Raw genomic sequence first — 19,368 nt, 5'->3', positions numbered from 1 at the left:
TTTCTGTAGTCCTTTTGATAACCGTGGTCGTTGTTCACACTATGCATGTTCGAGGACAAATAATTTTTGTTTAATTTCATGTTTACGATTATTTATTTTAATTTCAGCGTCCTTTGTTTACTGTCAAACTCAGCTGATGTGTGACTGCATGTGAGATTTGTACTGGGCACCAAAATTTCAAAAGGCGCTGTTCATTAATGTCATTGGAAAACTAAGTAAGGGGATTGGGTAAATATTGGAATTCCAGTAAAATTCAAGAGTTTACTAATTAATATTTATTTATTCAAACAAGGGACTGACAATGCGTAAAAATTGATTTTCGAATTCACGTTCGGAAAATCGGTCAACTGAAGCACGAGCTCGTTTGCGAATTGCATCGTTGTCCTCTTTGGAATTGTATAAAATAGCAGCAAGGCAATGGGCATAGTCCATTGCGTCTACAGCCAAGTACCCGGTCCGACTACCCTCTGATGTCTCAATGATATCCAGTAAGGGACCGCCCGAACGATTTGCTACCATAATGAGTCCTGCTGCCATGCATTCAACGACACTGATGCCAAAATGCTCGTTCCACATTGTGTGAATGCCGATAGTGGCGGACTGATAACATTGAATTAGCTCCGAATACGAGACATTCACCTTGAATTCGACATTATTTTCTAGTGACAAGTGTCTTGTGAGATCTTTCATGTTTTTTACGCGTTCTTCGTCAGCTTCATTCCTACAAGATCCTACAATCAAGAGTTTTACTCTGCTCCAAAGGGCTTCGTTATGGTTCAGCAACGTCCTCAATTCGTACATGGATTGGAGCATGAGTGGATGATCTTTCTCGGGACGAAATTGTCCGACAGTCAAAATGACAATCTGATCGTCCAAGTGTGCGGGCTGTAAATTTTTCAAATGCGTAACTTCACACGGTGGATAAAGGCGATGAGTTTTGTACGGGACATTCCACAAATTCAAAATGTGATTTTCCGTCCAACTTGAGTTAACCATAATGGCATTAGCTTTGCGTCCCACGAAGCTGTAAAGACGAGCAAAAATCCGGTAGTAAACTAGCTTTATCCAGGTCAGGAAGGGATTGGTAGCAACGTAATTGCTATTATTGTGAGCAACAACTCGATTTTGCACTCTCTTTAGCATTTCAGTGCTGATGGTAGGGTAATGCGTATAAGATGCAATCGGACATTTTCCGAAATACTTGAATATTGGATACACGAAAGCATATCCCATGGTGTCGAAAAATATATCTGGCGGATACTTGATTAGCGCCTCTAATCCCATCATCATGGACCCAATACTTTGACCCAATAACGTAAAGTACGGATATTTTTCGGCTTCTACCCATTTTCTGTAGTTCAAATAGACAAATTCTATGCGTTTGGCATCCAGCACGATATTGAAGGAGTTCTTAGCTCGGGCAAGAATTTTCGCTGGAGGTGCATCAACGTCTCCGGTGTAAACAACTACTTTAACTTTGTTGTATCGCTTCAAAATCGATCGTATGGCACACCAAAGTACCCGTTCTCCGCCACCACCGGCATTGCAGTAAGGATGGAAGAATCCGACGTGCAAACTGACGTTCGTGTCCTTCCGGGCATCCTTTCGTCGTGATCTTACAATCAACTTGACGCAAATGCAGAACGTTAACGTGGCAAAAAACGCAAAACTACCGACAAAAATGATAAAGTTTTGCCTGTAATTGATAATGGAAAAATTGAAAAACTTTAATTTGTATTTCAAAACAAACATTTTTTGCTACTTACAGACTCTCAGAGTTCATTGTGATGTTTTTACAGATTTTCTTATGCTATTGCGGCTTCAAAAGTCCCATAAATCGCATGTTATTCTAGTTTCTAGACTAAGTTTACTTTGTTTGCTCAGCAATACGTGTTTTTATTTAGCAAGTTGTCAAAGTCGTCATGAAATATAACGGATTAAAGTGCACTTTTCACACGTTCAAGTCTGTCACGCCATACAGACAGTCAAATAGGTGAGAATTAAAATATGAAATGCATTTTCACATCAATTTCGGTCGATAAATAATTGAATAATTAGGATAATAGGACATCAAATGTTGACAAAATGCATGAATGACGATCTTTGTATACTAGGTCAGACTAGAATATCACCGCATTATGCATTGGGTTGCCAGCTGATTGTGAATAACAACAACATTTCATTACAAATCGAATAAAGGGAAGAAATTATGGAGTGTTTTCACAAAACGGTGGACTTTTTCAACAATCTAGGATGTTGTTTTGGCTGTAAGGAAGAAGGAAATCAGGTAAGCACACGTCTAACTGACCGAAAAATGCGTTTTTACCATTTACATGATTTTACGCCCTAATATTTACTAATTAAATTATTTCCATTTTCAAAGAATGAACCGACGGAAAGGACACATTTGTTGCCTGGCTCAATAAACAACAGTAGTCCTGCTATTCGCACATCTGAAACGGATGACTTTCTGGATCAATATCCCAATTCCTTGCCTAAAAATAAAAAAGAAGAACAAAGTGCTTTAAATATTATTGTACAGGATACAGCAACGTGAGTTTTTGTTTTCATCTTAAAGTCACTTAAAATTAATTTGCCCTGGAATTTTTTAGGAATATTATCGATGTTGCAGCCATGGACTCACACATTTTAGAACCTCAAGAATACAATGATCGTTATAATGGTAAAAACATATATATATTTTTATCAAATGTTGATTATTTTGATGTTTGTTTTTTTTTTGTTGTAGCGTACCAACATAAAATTGCCCAATTATGGAATACGGTGAACCATCCGAAAACCGAAAACTCTGGTCTTTTAAAAGATATTCCCAATCCCCAATTAGTTTTGGCATCAGTGCCTATTTCAAATGAAGACTTGTTTCTTGTAAGTATCATAAAGGCATCACTTTAGAGATGGAAAAAATATTCAAAAACCGGGATCCAAACTCAAAATACCTAATTTTTTAAAAATCAAAATTAATAATTTTTCCGTAAAAAATTTAAAATTTTTTGCAGGATTTTTGATCCGACAGCGTTATTAAAATCTAAAATTTCAAAATTATTTACAGATAAAAACGAGTGTGTCATCGCTGGCGACTGCAATCAATGAAATGAAAATTGAACACAAGGAAGACTTGGTGGTGCCCTTCCGTATTCCTTAGCTAATAAAAGGCCGAGACTAAATGTTCGGCATCCTTGCGAAATTCTCGATGAACAAATAATTACAAAGTTTATATACAAGCATATAAATTTGACTAAAGTCATATTTTCTATATTATAAATTTTATATTTTCTTCCAAAATCTTTATTTTTTTTTTTAATTAATTAAAAAGTCATTTTGAATTTACAAATATATATAATAGCGCAAAAAGCACAACATAATTAAATTTGTACAGTACCGTCAAATATAAAGATTATCCTAATTGCTAAGCTTCTATTCTTTTTTTAAATTTAAAAACGATGTATAAACATGCGAATATGTGTTTAAATAATTGTTAATATTTTCTTATAAAAAAAAACAATTTACATTTGTAAGGATGGAAAGAATAAAAAAAATTAATGTTCAATATGTAATCCTTTGTTGAAATCATTTGTCTGCATGCCATTTTCAATAATGTGACTTTATTTAGACATACTCGAATATGAGCTCTGTACGTAGGGCACTTTAAATTAATGACAAATCAATTCAGATCAACAATTTCAATTAACAATAATTTTAACGATTATGATCGCTCTGCAGTTAAATGCAGAAATTTGCTTTGAAATCACTCAGATTTTCATCAGATAAAAAATTAATTATTATTCATTTAATAAATTGTTTAATATTTTTTCCATTCCGAAAATGTATTTCCCAAAAAAAAAATAAATTGATTGGAATATTCAGCTTTGAATACAACCAATATTGAATTAGCAAGTCCTTAAAATAACCATAGGCATTTGATTCGTAAAAAAGTGCCGGTCATTCAATTAATTTCAGTAATGGCACATTTCCGTCTCGACTCAAAAAAGTACTCGACAAAAAACTTTTGCTTCAAACTCAAATGAAAATCCAAAAAGCAAATAATTGAAAAATAAAAATTAAGTTTTAATAACTTAAACAGCATAATGCCATCCTCAATCTAGATAAATGGATAATAACGTTGTACATTCATATATTACAATATCTTCTTTTTCTTGTTTATTTTAGTCTAATTGGTCCATTTAAACTGTTTCATTATCGTTAGGCCAACGCTTTACATGCATAAATTTCTATAACAAAAAAAATTGTCGCGCGGCTGAATACAAGTGGGAAATATTTGGTCTAAGGATAATGTAAGGAGCACAGAAGAAAGACGTTTCTTTCCTTCGTTCCATTTGAATTATTGCTATGTTGTTATTACTGTGCTACCTTTGTTATTATATCACTCCAAAATATTTGTAGAGAGCGACACAGACATAAAACAGAGCCAAAGATTTAGTTGCAGCACGCCTATGTGCCACACAAGCTGCTGGTTACACTGTTCTACAACTCGCCGTCATACATACCCACATATCTGAGAAAGGCCAGGCGAGCGCTTGCGCCAGAAGAAATCAGTCACCTCTATCTGTTTATACCATTCCGAGTCGTGTGCGCTCGCCATGGTACAAGACTCTTCTTACAACCCATATACCTATGCGTTTTCCATGCATACAGAGCAGTTACGAATCGTCGAAATTAAAATAAGGTACGTCCGCTTTCAATTTTGATACAAGGCGAAAATTTTACTTCACTTCCGAGTCACCGATGCGATTGATTTTAGTTTTCTATGAGCTTTTACATACGATGTAGCTAAAAAAACACTGTGGCGAGCTCCATTTACAGCGAACAATTTCAATAAAGAAAATATGTCTATTTTAAACAAAAATTCAATTACTTGAGATAATCAAAACAGGTTACATAGTTTTACAGGCACAAAAAGTATCAGAATAAGTGTAGCAAAAGTGAAAAAATGCTTTATCTAAAGCGAAAATTGATAAGAAAAAAACAAACATTTCATTGATGGTGAATTTTCCAAATAGAAAGTAATATTGTTTGTACGAGTCCGCGCGCAGCAGTGAATTTTACTAGTCTTGTACATGTTATTTTTTAATTAAAAGAAAATCTGACTGAATTTCCGAGATAAAAAGCAAGAAGTGACGATAAGAATCAGTGCTGCTAAAATGACGAGTTTTATCGAATCGCACAATGCGATGTGTGAGCAGATTGTTTCGACGAAGCAGATTTCCTAAAGCTCACCATTCATAACAAATGGATGTTATTAGTGTAATAAAATGTCCCATTGCTAGAGATCTTTACAAAACCAAACTCACTTGAGATAGCTAACCGATGTGTGTATGAATTTTGGCAACCAAAAAATAAGACGTTAAGAAAATTTATGATACGCATTTGAGCACACACTCGAGCTCGCATCATATATCATACCGAGCTAGAAGCCATCAACAAAATAGTGAGCAATATACCATACTTTTGTGGAAGTCTGCGGGATTTTTGAATTACATATTTTATACATAATAAAATAATAGCAGTATATTATAGGCGAAATTGCGACCTACAACCCTTATATACACCAACACACACTCTTTGCATAGATACAAATAAAAACAGGTAAGCAAACTGAGGTAGTTAAGTAAATCAATACAAACTTTGAGATTATGCTCTCCAAAAATTAACATGAACCTCTGCTCCATGCAAAAGACGGCTGTTGTTGTTGTTGTTTTTGTAATATATTCATCGCCGTTCACATTATTTTTTATCCAAATTTTTGTGCGTTGTTCTAAGTTTTTATCTTTTCTCCATGTCGACATTCGCGTATTAGAATATGAAGCAGTGCGATATTATCATTATGAAAAACTTTATCAATTTGAATAAAAATTACGTATTTTTTCTCATCCTTTTGTAGTCTAAAAAGATACACTTTTAAAAAAAATAATAATTTCTTAAGCTTCAATTCAGTCTAAACTTACCTTCAAGAGGTGAAAACTCCCAATCCTTTGCGTTTGTGTTTCTTTGTTTCGGTTTGGTAATAAAAAACTCTTCGTTCTCTTATTTTTACGACACGTAAAAAAGACATTCATTCAAAAACTGCGGGTGTTTATGGACGTATAAAAATATGTTGAACTGCGTGAAAACCTTTCCAAGCAGTTTTCCGGTGTGATTGAAATTTTATCAGTTTTCTAAATTAATATCCGTCTAACAAGCTCTCGAAAAAAAAGTTTCTTCAATAAAATTTTAATAACAACTGAGTTTAGGTCAGTTTCAGTTTTGTACCTTCAAACATAAACTGAATAATATTTTAAGTTAACTTTATTTTCTACAAGTTACATTTTTATATCTCTTATTTCCCTCGGGTATAACGATTGCCAGAAATATTTTACGTGCTTCAATATATACAATTAGCGTATTTGAATACATACACGAAATAAAGCTTTTGGTTTGAGCATGTCAAAGTTTTAAAAGAGTTAGGATTGATAAACTTTGAGAGATTTTAAAATATTAAAGGTTTCGTCTTAGGCCAATAGAATATTTTAAAATGTTTTCGATTTTCCTATTCGCCTATACATATTTTTTTTAGAAAATATCTAAAATCGAGAATAATAAAAATTTCGTTAAAATTATTTCCATATTTTTCCTTAAGCTTTCAAATTTTTCAAAGAAAAATGATCAATAAATGATCTTTAAAAATATTTAATTCTTCTATTTAATTTTCAAAATTTATGTTCTTTTTTATAATAAAAATTGCTATTTTTAAATGTCTGTGAAATCAAAAATATTTTTGGTTTTTTGAATCGGCTTTTAGGACTTATTTAAAATTTTACTTTTTTTAAATTAATAGGTACAAAATTAATATCATAAAGTCATTGGTATTATTCGTAGCTAATAAGTTCGTATTGCAAATCAACTGTGAAAAATCAATCAATTTGACAACAAACTTTGTAGCTGGTAAAACATAATTATGATTTCCTGACAAACGCATTCATTTAAAAATTTTACCTAATTACAAATCCGTGCTTTCAGTTTATCATTTTAGTTTGTGTTCATCGTGAACCGAGTAAAAAAATAATCATTGTTGAAAAGTCCAGCAAGCGACGTAAAAAGTTTGAACAGGATGGTTACTTCGGTAAATAAAATCATTGAAAGTATTTTTGTTTTCAATCAGATTAAGTATCAAACTTTCAGACAACACTTTTGTGTGTATTCAATTTGCATGAATATAATATAACAACAAGCAACGTACGTACTACAAAATTCCATTCAAATACAGAAGTTTTTTACTATGTTTCAATCAAAGCAGATTCAATTCGTTTCTTCTCATCTCTTTTTGGGTTAAATCAATTTTGAAATGCGTTGTACGCTGTGCGGAACGGATATAAAAATTCACAAATGTAGCATTTTCTCTTGAATTTTCACTCCATGCAGGCGCATACACACTTTTGAAATTAATACTAAAAGTTGATGATAATGATATTTCAATATATCTGCACACATTTATAAATCTCTTCTCGTGCACAGCCGATCCAGACAAAAATGATTTAAAATTTAAACTAAATTTCGTACAAAAGGAGGAGGAAGGAAAACTACTCTATTCAATTCTATGTTTGGCATTTCCTTTTCAAACGTGAAACGAATTTCAATAAATCATCTTTACTTCTACATTTTATGAAAAAAAAAACGAAAAATCAGAAAGAGAGTTTGCTTTTATGCAATTGAGGGATAATAAAATAGAAGAAAAATGAAGTGTAAGGAAAAAGTAAATTACTGAATTAAATCAATTATTGAAGTTCAATGATTTTGCCGACACATATCGAATATACCGACGAACAAAGCGAATGGCGGGCGGAAGACTAACTTGTTGCAATTTCTAATAATATTTTTGGCTACTGATGCGAACTAATTAATTAAAAACTTTCGACGCCCCTTCTATTTCCGAATAGCTGCTAGAAGATAATGAATAAGGATCCTTCATTCTTTGGTAATTCATCAACTTTGTCGTCTTTTCATTAATTATGTGGACTTATTAAAAAGTTCTGCTGTACACCACCGTCAACAACTGCTTGACTGCCTTGCTACTAAAAGTAACTTTTAATTCTTGTTATTTAATATTTTTATGAAATATAATTGTTTGTTTTGTGTGATGCTTGCAGTCTTGAAAAATAAAAATTATAATAATTTTCATGCACAAAAAAAGCAGAATAGCAAATAAGATTTTTTTAACAACCTATTAAATTTTTCCTTCATTTTTTTTATTTCATTTCAGTCAATACAATTAAATATACAGTAGCTGCGACCCTTTATAAAAAAAAACAAAATGAAAATCGACATAAGCACTAGACAATTACGAATTATATTTATTGTGATTAATTATGGTAAGTAAACTTTTTCTTTTATTTCTTCTGCCACGAAGCAAATTATAATATCTGGGTTTTCCTCCGATGATACTGTTATGCATAAAACTTTTTTGTGCGCTCCATTTTAAACCGCTCTAACCCCGTTGGATACGATATTTAAAGACAGAACGGTGGATATTAACAGAAAAAATAATGGAATAGAAAAAAGGATACCATTATTATCCATGAGACATTTACGACATCTTCGTGCCCGTATTTAATTAGCACATTTATACTCAAATTTTTTGTTTTCTCTATATTTTCTATTTTAAATGTTGCTATGGATGGCGTCAACCCACCCAGCATAATCAGCGTACAACAAAAAAAAGGAGAGAAAAAAGAATTGATAACTAAATATTTCCGCTTCAAAATTTTATCATTCTTTTTAAGTCACAGAAATTTTCAATGGTATTTTACTATCGTCGTCTAACCATCTCTCTCGCACTCCATTCTGTGCAAGCAAACACACATAAATATATTTTAGCACACCTTATTACCATAACATAATTTCTGCAGAGTATACGAACTGCTCCACTGAGTCACTCACTCTCCACCTCGCCAATGTGACAACTTCGCAAGGAAAAGAAGGAACATAAAAACCAAAGTGATGCATAGTCTGAGGTGGGGAAACGTAAAATATTTTGTGTTTGTTTGCGTCTCCACTACTATCCATTATATAATAATCAAATTAGGGTCTGTTGGAGCGTACGACTATCAGTTATTTTTCTTTTTATTTTCCTTCTTTTTATTATCATTGCTATTCAAATGTACTTCAAACCAGTTGACATACACTAATGTTCAAAAAAAGAAACAGTCGTAAAATAACATCGAACATTTAATTGTACATTACTTCAATAACTGACGCAAATACATTTATTTGTATCTGTTTCAAACACAGAATATTATTCACAGATTTGAAAAAAATTGCAACTAAAGGAAAAAATACTTTTGATCATTAAGCTAAATTATTTTACATTTTAATTAAAAACTGTCAAAATTATGAAATTTTATTAAAAAATCTTAATATTTTTATGTTTTTGATATTTTATCATTTTTGGGTCTACTAAACTTAATTATTTGAGTTTTTGTGATAATAAAATAAAAATTAATTTTCTTGCTTTTTTTTACATGTAGATTTTTTCCATTAAATTAATTTTCTTGTACGTTATTGACAAATTTCTAAGTCAAAATCGATATAAGGCAATATAACTTTTTAAGATTTAGATTAAGGTTCTTCCTGTATTTTTGTCAAAATCTGAATGAATGACAAAAAGTATATAATTTCATTAGATTGCCTATACTAAGTTAAAAATATAATTGATATACACTTTTTAACATTTAAAATAGTGAAAATTATTATGCCATTTATGGAATGTTTAAATTTTTGACACTTTTGATTATTAAACACATTTTTATCAATTATAATAATTTAAACAAATCTTAATATTCATTAACATTTAAAGTATATCAATTTATTTTGTCTGAAATTTTGCAAGAAAACTAGTTCTTTAAAAAAATGATAATAATAATAATTTTACAGAAGCTTTGAATCTCCTTTTTATACTCATGGGATCGTTAAAGTTACCGTCATTTAGAATCCCCAACTTTTTACAAGAAAAATACGCAACTCCATTCGGCGTTTCATAAGTTGGCACGACAGAAAAAAATATCTAAACGTTGATAAACCCTTCACGGAAGGACATACTTTATTTTATTGAATACACCTACAACGACTACAAAATCACACTTTCTAATGTGAATTTTATACGCGCCCTTCTTGCTATTGTTGTTGCTTTTCGTGCGGCATTGGTAGGCATCGTCGTCAGTTGCACCTACCATTAAATATCAAATTAAGGTGCTAAAATGATGTGGCGACATAAAAAACAGTAATTTCAATGCTTGGAAATACACTACATTATGATAATGCAAAGTCCCACCATCACCATGTTTTATTTGATTCTTTTTTTTATTTTTATTATTTACTATTTTTTTTCGTACATTATACAACAGAGTCCTTCTGGTGTTCATCTAATAGACATTTGTAATACTTATACTGGCTAACGATAATAATGCACGTTGATAGAAATATAATTATACAACAAACGGTGATTAATTTATGTACAAATTGTAGTTAATCACGCTAGTAATCAATTACATAGACTTTTATATTACCATTGAGAGCATTATCGTTTGTAAGTTGTTGATATTTAAACACTACTGGAGAAACAATAATATTATAGCACAGCACTCTGAAATGCTTGGCCGTACACTCACACCCGTCTCGTCATCAAGAACTAAAGTGGTAATAAAATGCAAAAAGGGTAAAAAATTATCGAACCTTATCGAGCGACGACGACGGTGATGTTTTTATGTGAGCGTGTCATGTTGCTTCAGCAATTTCTCAAAATAAACATTATAAAAAGACAATTGATTAAATTGAACAACCAGGCGTTACACTTTAAGCTTTTCTAATAACGAGGTTGTTTGTCATAACTTTCCTGCGAAAGGATCGTAAGTCAAATATGCAGCAAAAGGCCAAAACAATCATCAAAAATGTTTTAGATTTCCTTCTACTCGCTTTTTGTGAAAACTCAAGGAGATATATCAAGGAGCACCTCAAATGTTAGAAAAATTTTGGTATAATTTTATTTAAAATAATAAAAAATTTTCGTAAAAATAAATTAAAAATTTTATTTTTTTTATTTTTAATGAAAAATGTTTTCTCAAAAAATGACGTAGGAAGAAATCAAAAAGATTTTCGATTGTTGTATTGGCTTTGAATAGTCAAAATGGCTGTGTGAAATGTTCTTTCTGGACTTGTAGTATTCATGATATCATTCCGATCATCAAAGTATGGCTTTTGCTACTGCATGTTGACTTTGTGCAACCAGCAGTGGCTCAACAATATTGTCGACATTTACATTCAATACATGCAAATATGACATACTCACGCCAGCTCGCTAGCACTAAATATAAATATGCACTACGAAATAGCAAATTTGTCCCGTTATATTTGCCATGATTACAAAACACCCCATAACAGCAAATACAAGGCAGCACCGGCAATACAATTTAAATTATGTAATATATGCATATGAAAAGTATTGATTGATTAAAATTTTTATTGCTTGACACGATAGGGATACACGGCAGGGATATTGAGTCATCGTGACTCGAACGCACAATATTGTTTGACATGAGGGAAAAGTCTTAAAAGTACTTTTAAAAAATCATTTCGCAACAAACAACAGACCACCTCTCATAAAAAATTAGAGAAAAAACAGATCCGAAAAAATAATAATCGTCCGTTCTCCTTGTAATTTTTTCGTTACACTGAATTCCGTGATATATGCTATCAATTTAGATATTTCAACAATTTTGAGATAATAAAAGTAATAATGCAGCCCATTACCATAAATAAGCGTTTTAAATATTTTTCTGCATTGATTGTAAGACTGTGTGTTTGTTGGCCATTTTCTTTCGAGCTTATTAATTTAAGGGAATCAAATCTATTTTAACGCGCATATCATTTCTACTTCAAGGTAATTTAGGAAATTAATGGATTTTTAACGTTTTTTCTCTTGTTGTTATTATTTTAACAAGTTTCAGGCTCTGTCGACAATCCAACAAACAATCGCACCCATACACTTTTTTTTTAATATTTTAATAGAAAAATTCTGTCTACAAAAATATTATTATTTCTTTTACCTTATGTAAGGTTTGTGCTGCTGCCCGCCCGTGTACCATGTAATAAATTTTTAAGGGGTCGTTTTGAATGAAAATACTTTCTTTTTAAATTAAATTTAATGGGTACCTCTACTAGAAAAAAAGGAAAAAGCAAAGAATGTAAAAAATTATTAAAGAATTTTTTTATTATATTTGTCTATTCTTGGCGACAAGTACAAGAAAAAGAAGACAAAGAAGATAACGCAGAAAAATAGAACATTTTGATAACTGCTAAGGTTTGGTTAAATTATGTGACGCTGTTTTTTTCGCAGGATGTTGACTCCCACGATGTCAACAAACTTATCTAATTTCACATAAAGAACAATAACATTTGATTTACATTTTATATTGCCATTCTTTCTCGCCTTTTTTGTCTTTTTGCTAATTTCCTTTGTTCATTCATTATAATCAATGGAAAAAATTATTTAAATTTTTGATTAAATCTTTGATCAACACAAATTCAATTTGGCTCACAATGTCACTGCTTATTTTATTTTCAGAAAATGACATTATTTTTGAAATATTTTTCATCTCAAACAAAAAAAAAGTTTTCCGTTAAAAAATGCTTATCTGTTCACTTTAAAGAAACATTCACATTCATATGCCTAGTCAGAATATGAACAAATAATAAGAAAAATATTTGCACTACTCAAACTTTGTACATTGTGTCGAACTTTGTTGTTCGCCACCATCAACATCATACATCATATATGGCGATGTTTTTTTGCAAAGCCTTGCTTGCAATTTTCTTATTATTTATTTAGTGGTGTTGTTTTTGTATGCGCAGAGAATCTTTAGCTGAATTCATAAACTTCATCCATAGTGCTTCCGTGGCGACTTCCTGATTTATTAAAATAATTTTGTGGGATAAAAAACGATTTTTTCTGCTTTCCTCTTTATTTTTATCTATGTTCATGATCTATTTCCTTTTTCAATTAACTTTTACGAGTTGACATACATTTTGACCATATTTAATTTTCTTTCTTTGCGCCATTGTTGGCTACAAATTCACATTCAGAAATATTATCTTTATATTTTCAACCTGCCTTTTTTCCTCTCTGGCTTCTAGTTAGAATGTAGACACACTTTTTCTGCTGAAAAAATTATAATGCGGTGTCGTTTGTGTGTAGCGGGGGCAATTGTACATTAGGAAAAAAAGGAGGTTCTCCATGTGAAAGCTTATAACCATCTATTATTTATTTCATTTCACATTCGACTCTATTGCTTTGATATAAATAACAGTTGTAAAATTCTTGGATAAAACCGCCATCATCATCATAATATAAATTGTAGGTATGGAGAAACTCATAAATAGTTAGTTGGGAGGGAGTATCGTTTTGGCATAAAGTAATAACCTTTTATGGCAACACACAACTAAAAGTTATTTTGGTAAAGTCACCAAAGTTACGAATTTTTATGAAAATATAATTAAGATTTTCAAGTACAAAACGAAAAGTTTGATTTTGAAGTAAACTTCAAAAAGTTTTTCGCCAAAGTAAAAAAAAATATCAACGTACCTACGAAAAAAAAAGTAAAAATAAATTATTATGCATAACAGTAAAAAACACACCTAACTGCTGTTATCAGCAAAATATTTGGTCAGTTTTTAATGGTTTATCTTTTTGTATTTTCTATTTTTGTAGGAATTTGTCAAAGCTTCTCAGAGGCATATATATCAGTCACTGATATGGAATCTACAGTGGCACCCAAATTCGTGTCACGAGGACATTTATACAAAGCCATTATTGGTGATACGATCATATTACCGTGCAAAGTGCAGGATTTAGGTATAAAAACGTTAATTAATTTTTTAATTTAATATTTTCTGATGATTTTTCATTTTTGTTAATTAGGTTCCTATATTCTACTTTGGAGACGAGGTAGTTCCGTATTGACGGCTGCCACATTGATGATAACTCGGGATCCTCGTTTAAAACTAGTTGACGGCTACAATTTACAAATCTCAGATGTCAAAATACAAGATGCAGGCGATTATGTTTGTCAGATAGGTGACCAGGAGAGTAAAGATCAGGTGCATACGCTCGAAATATTAGGTAGGTTGAAGAAAATATCTTGATTTATTTATAAGTGTTACTGGATTTTTTTTATTACATTTCTTTAACAAGGGATAGAATAAAATAATTTAAACCCCTTTATTACTTCCAGTTCCTCCAACATTGCGTGCCGTGCCTGAAACCGGTCAAGTTACTGCTAGAAAAGGATCCACAGTAACGCTAGAATGTAAAGCATCTGGTACGTATTTCGAAAACTATAATTAATATTTTTGAGACTCTCTACATGGTAATTCGAGGCACTATAACAATTAATCGTTTCATTTGTTTTATTTTTATTCTATTTGTTGTAGGAAATCCTGTACCAACAATTTATTGGCATAAGAAGGTAAAAATCCAAACATTTATCACGGTTACATGTGGCTTCGTGCCTTAGTTAGCAATTAAGCGTGTTCTTTTTTATGAAAAACTTGGGAAAGGAGGGATGTCTAATTAAGTACCCCTTTTTTACAAATTCGAAAAGTTTTCATCACACACTTTTTTTTTTGATAGAAAAAATAAGTTAATTTTCATTAGTTCATCCAAACAGAAAATTGCTCCTCAAATAAAAATAAAAAAAAAATGGAAAAACACATAGAACCTACAATAATGAACATAACCGTAATCGTTAGTAATTCGAAAAAATCAACAAAACTTACATTTTATTTACATCGATTAATCTATTATAATATTTACCATAATCATTAGTCCGATATACATTTGTATGTATATTAAATTCTATATAATTACCTCACAATATGTCATACGAAAAATTGTTTCACATTATGAAAGAATTGAACGTTTGATACATTTTTCCTCTGTATAAAATTATTGTATAATGTACTATAATTACTTAAATTTATAAACGGAACAAAAAAAATGTGATAATAAAATATTGATTTATCTACCTAATATTTATCACATGTCCCAGGATTCGTTTCCAACCACATCGCATCTATCAGAAAGCTCAACATTAGTACTAGAACGGGTAGAACGCCATCACGCTGGTGTTTATAGGTAAATAAACAAATTTATTCCCATTTTATTGAAATACACACACAAAATTCATTTCATTTAATACAAAAATAAAGTGCTAGTAAATAAAATATAAAATAAATAACCAAATGAATATGAATATAATCAATCCTGAAATGTCGAAACACACAGATCATTATTGTGGATAAAAAATAATCATGCATTCATCTTTATTTCCATTTTTTTCTGCACACAGGTGTTCGGCTGACAATGGTGTCCGGGATCCTATATATACTGACATTGAGTTAACAGTATTATGTGAGTGTCATTTAATTATCATATACTTTCGTGCTAATATGGACAGTGCTCGGCTAATTAAGCATATAATTTTTAAATTATAATTTGTTTTAACGCCACGAATTTTTTTCTGCCCTTTCGTGATGCTCATTTGTTAATGAAAATTTGAAACATACTCGCGAATTTTTCTTAGATTCTTTATTTCAAAGGGAAATTTTTTCACCACTCGCTCCGTAATATATCATTTTGTTAATTAATTTTTTTCATGTCAAAAATTTTGAGTCAAAATCAACAATTATTATGAAACATGCATCTAGATGTCGACATTATTTAAAAATCCCTTAGAGTATCTGCAGAGGAACATAATATTTACCATTTTTTGTTTTAAAAAAAAATATTAAATTAAAATAGTACGAATGTGTTGCGTGTAACTTTTCTTTTTTTTTCCCTACATTTATTTCATTTTTGTTATTTCTCTATTTTTCGCATCACTTTTTCTCTCGTCTTTCTGTTGCCGTACACTGCACATGAATAATATTTTTATTCGCAAAACTAAAATTCTGTCTGATTGTTTTATGTCATCAGCTCCGCCCGATATCACAGTTGAAAAAAATTGGGTCCATGCCGCCGAAGGATGTGACATTAATTTAGTTTGTATCGTTCATGGCGATGTCAACTCTGAGGTATTTTGTTCGGCACAGTTCAGTGCTACAGAAAAAAAAAATATATAAAATTAAACTTTTAATTGTTTTTTCACACCACCGTGGACTTGTATTGATAATGTTTTCCATTTTGCTCTTAATTAATTTAGATGTTGTGGTATCAAAACTCGTTCTTATTGGATGCGACAGACAGACGATCGATGCATTCAAAGGACGACCGGTATATTCTGAGCATTAAAAATTTTCAATCATCTGATTTCGGAAACTACAGGTAAAATTTCATCAATTTATCGTAAACTGTAACTTAATTTCTTCTTTGATATTTTATTGCAGTTGTGTAGCAGACAACGCTCTCGGACGCACAAAAAAATATATTGAAGTATCGGGACGACCAGGACCTGCAGAGTTTATTTCGCCCGCGTACAGCAATACGCTCGACCGTTACAACTTGACTTGGACAATTGAATCGATTCCACCGCTAGACGAAATTAAATTGCTCTACAGAAAGCTAATGATGAATGACACATATCAGCATCCTGGGAAATGGCATGATATCATATTGGTACCGTCTCTCATACGGTTGGATCAAACACATTTTGTCATGTCATACTTAATTCGCAAGCTTGACCATAATTCAGTGTATGAGGCCATGGTGCAGGCACGGAATATGTACGGATGGAACGAGGTAATTTTTTCCATCGGCCTTATTAAAAAATTCATCTAACACAATATCCCTTTTTAAACGTAACGTCATCCACTTTACAGATCAGTGATATTCATCAATTTTATACACGGGGCTACGAATACAATTTGGACGACCTTGAATACGTAATGAGTTCTATCTCAAGTGGAAATCAAACTGCTATTACTATCAACGCATGTTTTAAAAATCTAGTTTTAGTGTACTTACTACTTAAATCATATTGTCTCTTAGGAATAAATTTAAACCATTTTTAGATGTCAATGTTCTGCAGGCAAACGGAAAAGTAATATGTAATAAAAATTCAATGAAAAAATTAAATAAAAAATATGAAAATGTACTTACCCTAAGAAAAAAATTACAGAAATACACTTCATAATTGATTATTAAAGACTTAATAGACATATGATGATTGTAACAGTATGAATTAGGAAAATAGATTGTAAAATAAGCAAAAAATAAAAATTATTAGAAATAATTATTAGTTAGTTTCTTTTTGAGGAATGAATGAAGGAATGAAAAACACTGATTTCAAGTTTCGAGATATTAGAAACATGGTTCTCATCTTTATTTACAAACACTTTATCATATAAGATCTACTTGTTTTTTTTTTAAAGTCATACATAAGCCAGTTATTTTCTAGAATAAGTCTAAAATTTATTAAGAGTTTCTTTAATTTTCTTCTGATGACACAAACCATGTTTGGAAAATACAGATTTTGTATCTTTGTGGTTTATAATGTACTTTAAAATTCTTCCTTGTTTCTAATTCATTTGTAAAAGTTCGATTTCTTTTCGTTTCATTTGCAAAATAACCAACTCAAGTTAATTTTTTTCCTACAAAAAAGTAAGTAAATTTACAAAACCTTTCGGAAATCATTTTTCGGTCTATTGAAAGAACTCCTCTGGGCAGTAATATTCTTTATTCCTTAGTTTTCATCATTTTCATAGTATTAGGGGATGCAATCAATATAATTTTATTATCTTTTTTATCGCTCTTTTTAAATTGATTCTTATTGTTTTATCTGCGTCGTCCCTTTTTAAGACATTATAAGATGTTAATCGAAAAGTAAGCAAATAAAAGAGATCTAAACTCATATTCAATGTTGAAACTTTTTCTCAATTGTTATCCGTATTTTATTTTTAAAAGTTAAATGTTTCTGAGAATAGAATAGAGGGTCTTGTTTTTTTCACCCATTCGTTTGTTCATTCAATAATAAAAAAAAATATATGTAATAATAGTTAAAACTTTAATATTTTTTGTATCATGTGGTAGGAACAATTAACTATAATAATTATTATTTTGCATGGGATTCATAATAGGTCACAACCGTTTATGCATTATTTTCTATAATGTCTTTGAGTTTGCAAATAATACTTGTTTCTTAATTTTTGCACATAATTTTCTTTAAAACTAAAATTTAATTCGTTGTAGATATTTTATATACATTAGCAAATAATTTTATCGCAATTATCTAATTTGAGTCCCTAGTAAAAAGTTATTTAATTAAAATTCAAGCTTGAAAATCTTTTCAACTATATATATAAAAGAAATTAAGAATGGTTCTATTACTGTAATGAATATTTATGTTTATTATTATTACTATTATATATACCGGTATTTGTTGTTTTTTCTCTTCATTTTTTGAAGTTTTTGTATATATTCGACTACAATTAATTTTAAATAGATGGAAATGATAAAATGTATTCGTTAAGATCGACTAAGATACACTATTATGAGACGTTAGATTAGCATGGTTAATATTTATTAAATAAATATTTATAGAATTATAGAAGAGTAAATAAAAATATGCATCATTAGTGTTTGGCTATTCAACTTATAACAAAGCTACTGAGTAACAAAATCGTTATATTTGTTTTCTTTGTTTATGTTTGTATTTACATTTATTTTCTCACTCAAAAAGGATCACATTATTGGTGTGGTGGTATATTTAAACATAAATCATATATTGGGTGTTTGCAAACGTCCATAGCACACCATTTGTCGTTTATCTTGGTTTACATACAAACACATGTATAACATTATATTCTTAATAATACAATTAGTTTCTTCATTTTTTTAATAGTAGCTCTTGCACACTATTACGGGTTATATATTTTTATTGAGACTTTTCTCAGGCCGCGAATCAACTTCTTAATGTATATAATATATAACTTCATATTTGTTTTTTAAATGCTAATTCAATATATATTTTATTATTATTTATTTCCGTTGACTATTAATACTAATCAATACATTTTAACAGCCGTTGAAGCTTACAACCAACTTACGACTATAAAGGATCATGGTAAACTACTTTTTCATATGATAAAATGCAATGTGTACCAAATTTAGTGCATAGTCAGAATTCTTGTTTTGGGAAAATGTGTTTAGTTTAATTAAACGAAGAACTATTTCAGAGACGGGAAGCAACATTTAAAGTTTATATATACAATCGGATATATATATTTTTTACTAATTGAGCGAATTAGAAAGATGTGCGATACTTGAATTATAAAAATGTATTTTCCAAAAAAAATATATATATTAAA

The 19,368-nt window shown here is 30.5% G+C and overlaps 3 protein-coding genes across 3 annotated transcripts; 2 read left to right on the top strand and 1 right to left on the bottom strand.

Annotated features, from left to right (window-relative positions):
* Nucleotides 1-270: 270 nt before the first annotated feature.
* LOC134837967 (GDP-Man:Man(3)GlcNAc(2)-PP-Dol alpha-1,2-mannosyltransferase) lies at nucleotides 271-2,090 on the bottom strand. Its single transcript, XM_063853364.1, has 2 exons — nucleotides 1,767-2,090; nucleotides 271-1,696 (listed from the first exon to the last, which is right to left on the bottom strand). The coding sequence occupies exons 1-2, from the start codon at nucleotides 1,781-1,783 to the stop codon at nucleotides 280-282; spliced, it is 1,434 nt and encodes a 477-aa protein (XP_063709434.1). The 5' UTR covers nucleotides 1,784-2,090; the 3' UTR covers nucleotides 271-279.
* Nucleotides 2,091-2,131: 41 nt separating this feature from the next.
* Nucleotides 2,132-3,548, top strand: LOC134837968 (ragulator complex protein LAMTOR1). Its single transcript, XM_063853365.1, has 5 exons — nucleotides 2,132-2,287; nucleotides 2,384-2,553; nucleotides 2,613-2,683; nucleotides 2,750-2,886; nucleotides 3,071-3,548. The coding sequence occupies exons 1-5, from the start codon at nucleotides 2,210-2,212 to the stop codon at nucleotides 3,161-3,163; spliced, it is 549 nt and encodes a 182-aa protein (XP_063709435.1). The 5' UTR covers nucleotides 2,132-2,209; the 3' UTR covers nucleotides 3,164-3,548.
* Nucleotides 3,549-4,804: 1,256 nt separating this feature from the next.
* Nucleotides 4,805-17,243, top strand: LOC134837087 (limbic system-associated membrane protein). The gene is made up of 12 exons (XM_063852401.1): nucleotides 4,805-5,625; nucleotides 8,276-8,384; nucleotides 13,775-13,918; nucleotides 13,985-14,185; nucleotides 14,298-14,384; nucleotides 14,497-14,531; nucleotides 15,114-15,199; nucleotides 15,414-15,475; nucleotides 16,040-16,137; nucleotides 16,266-16,387; nucleotides 16,450-16,801; nucleotides 16,882-17,243. Exons 2-12 carry the CDS (start codon nucleotides 8,327-8,329, stop codon nucleotides 17,071-17,073), a joined length of 1,437 nt encoding a protein of 478 aa, XP_063708471.1. The 5' UTR covers nucleotides 4,805-5,625; nucleotides 8,276-8,326; the 3' UTR covers nucleotides 17,074-17,243.
* The last annotated feature ends 2,125 nt before the right edge of the window (nucleotides 17,244-19,368 follow it).

Source organism: Culicoides brevitarsis, chromosome 1 (assembly GCF_036172545.1).
Source record: "Culicoides brevitarsis isolate CSIRO-B50_1 chromosome 1, AGI_CSIRO_Cbre_v1, whole genome shotgun sequence".
NCBI classification, from domain to species: Eukaryota; Metazoa; Arthropoda; class Insecta; order Diptera; family Ceratopogonidae; genus Culicoides; species Culicoides brevitarsis.
The sequence above is the reverse complement of the archived record's forward strand: the minus strand, read 5'-3'. Positions and strand labels throughout refer to the sequence as shown.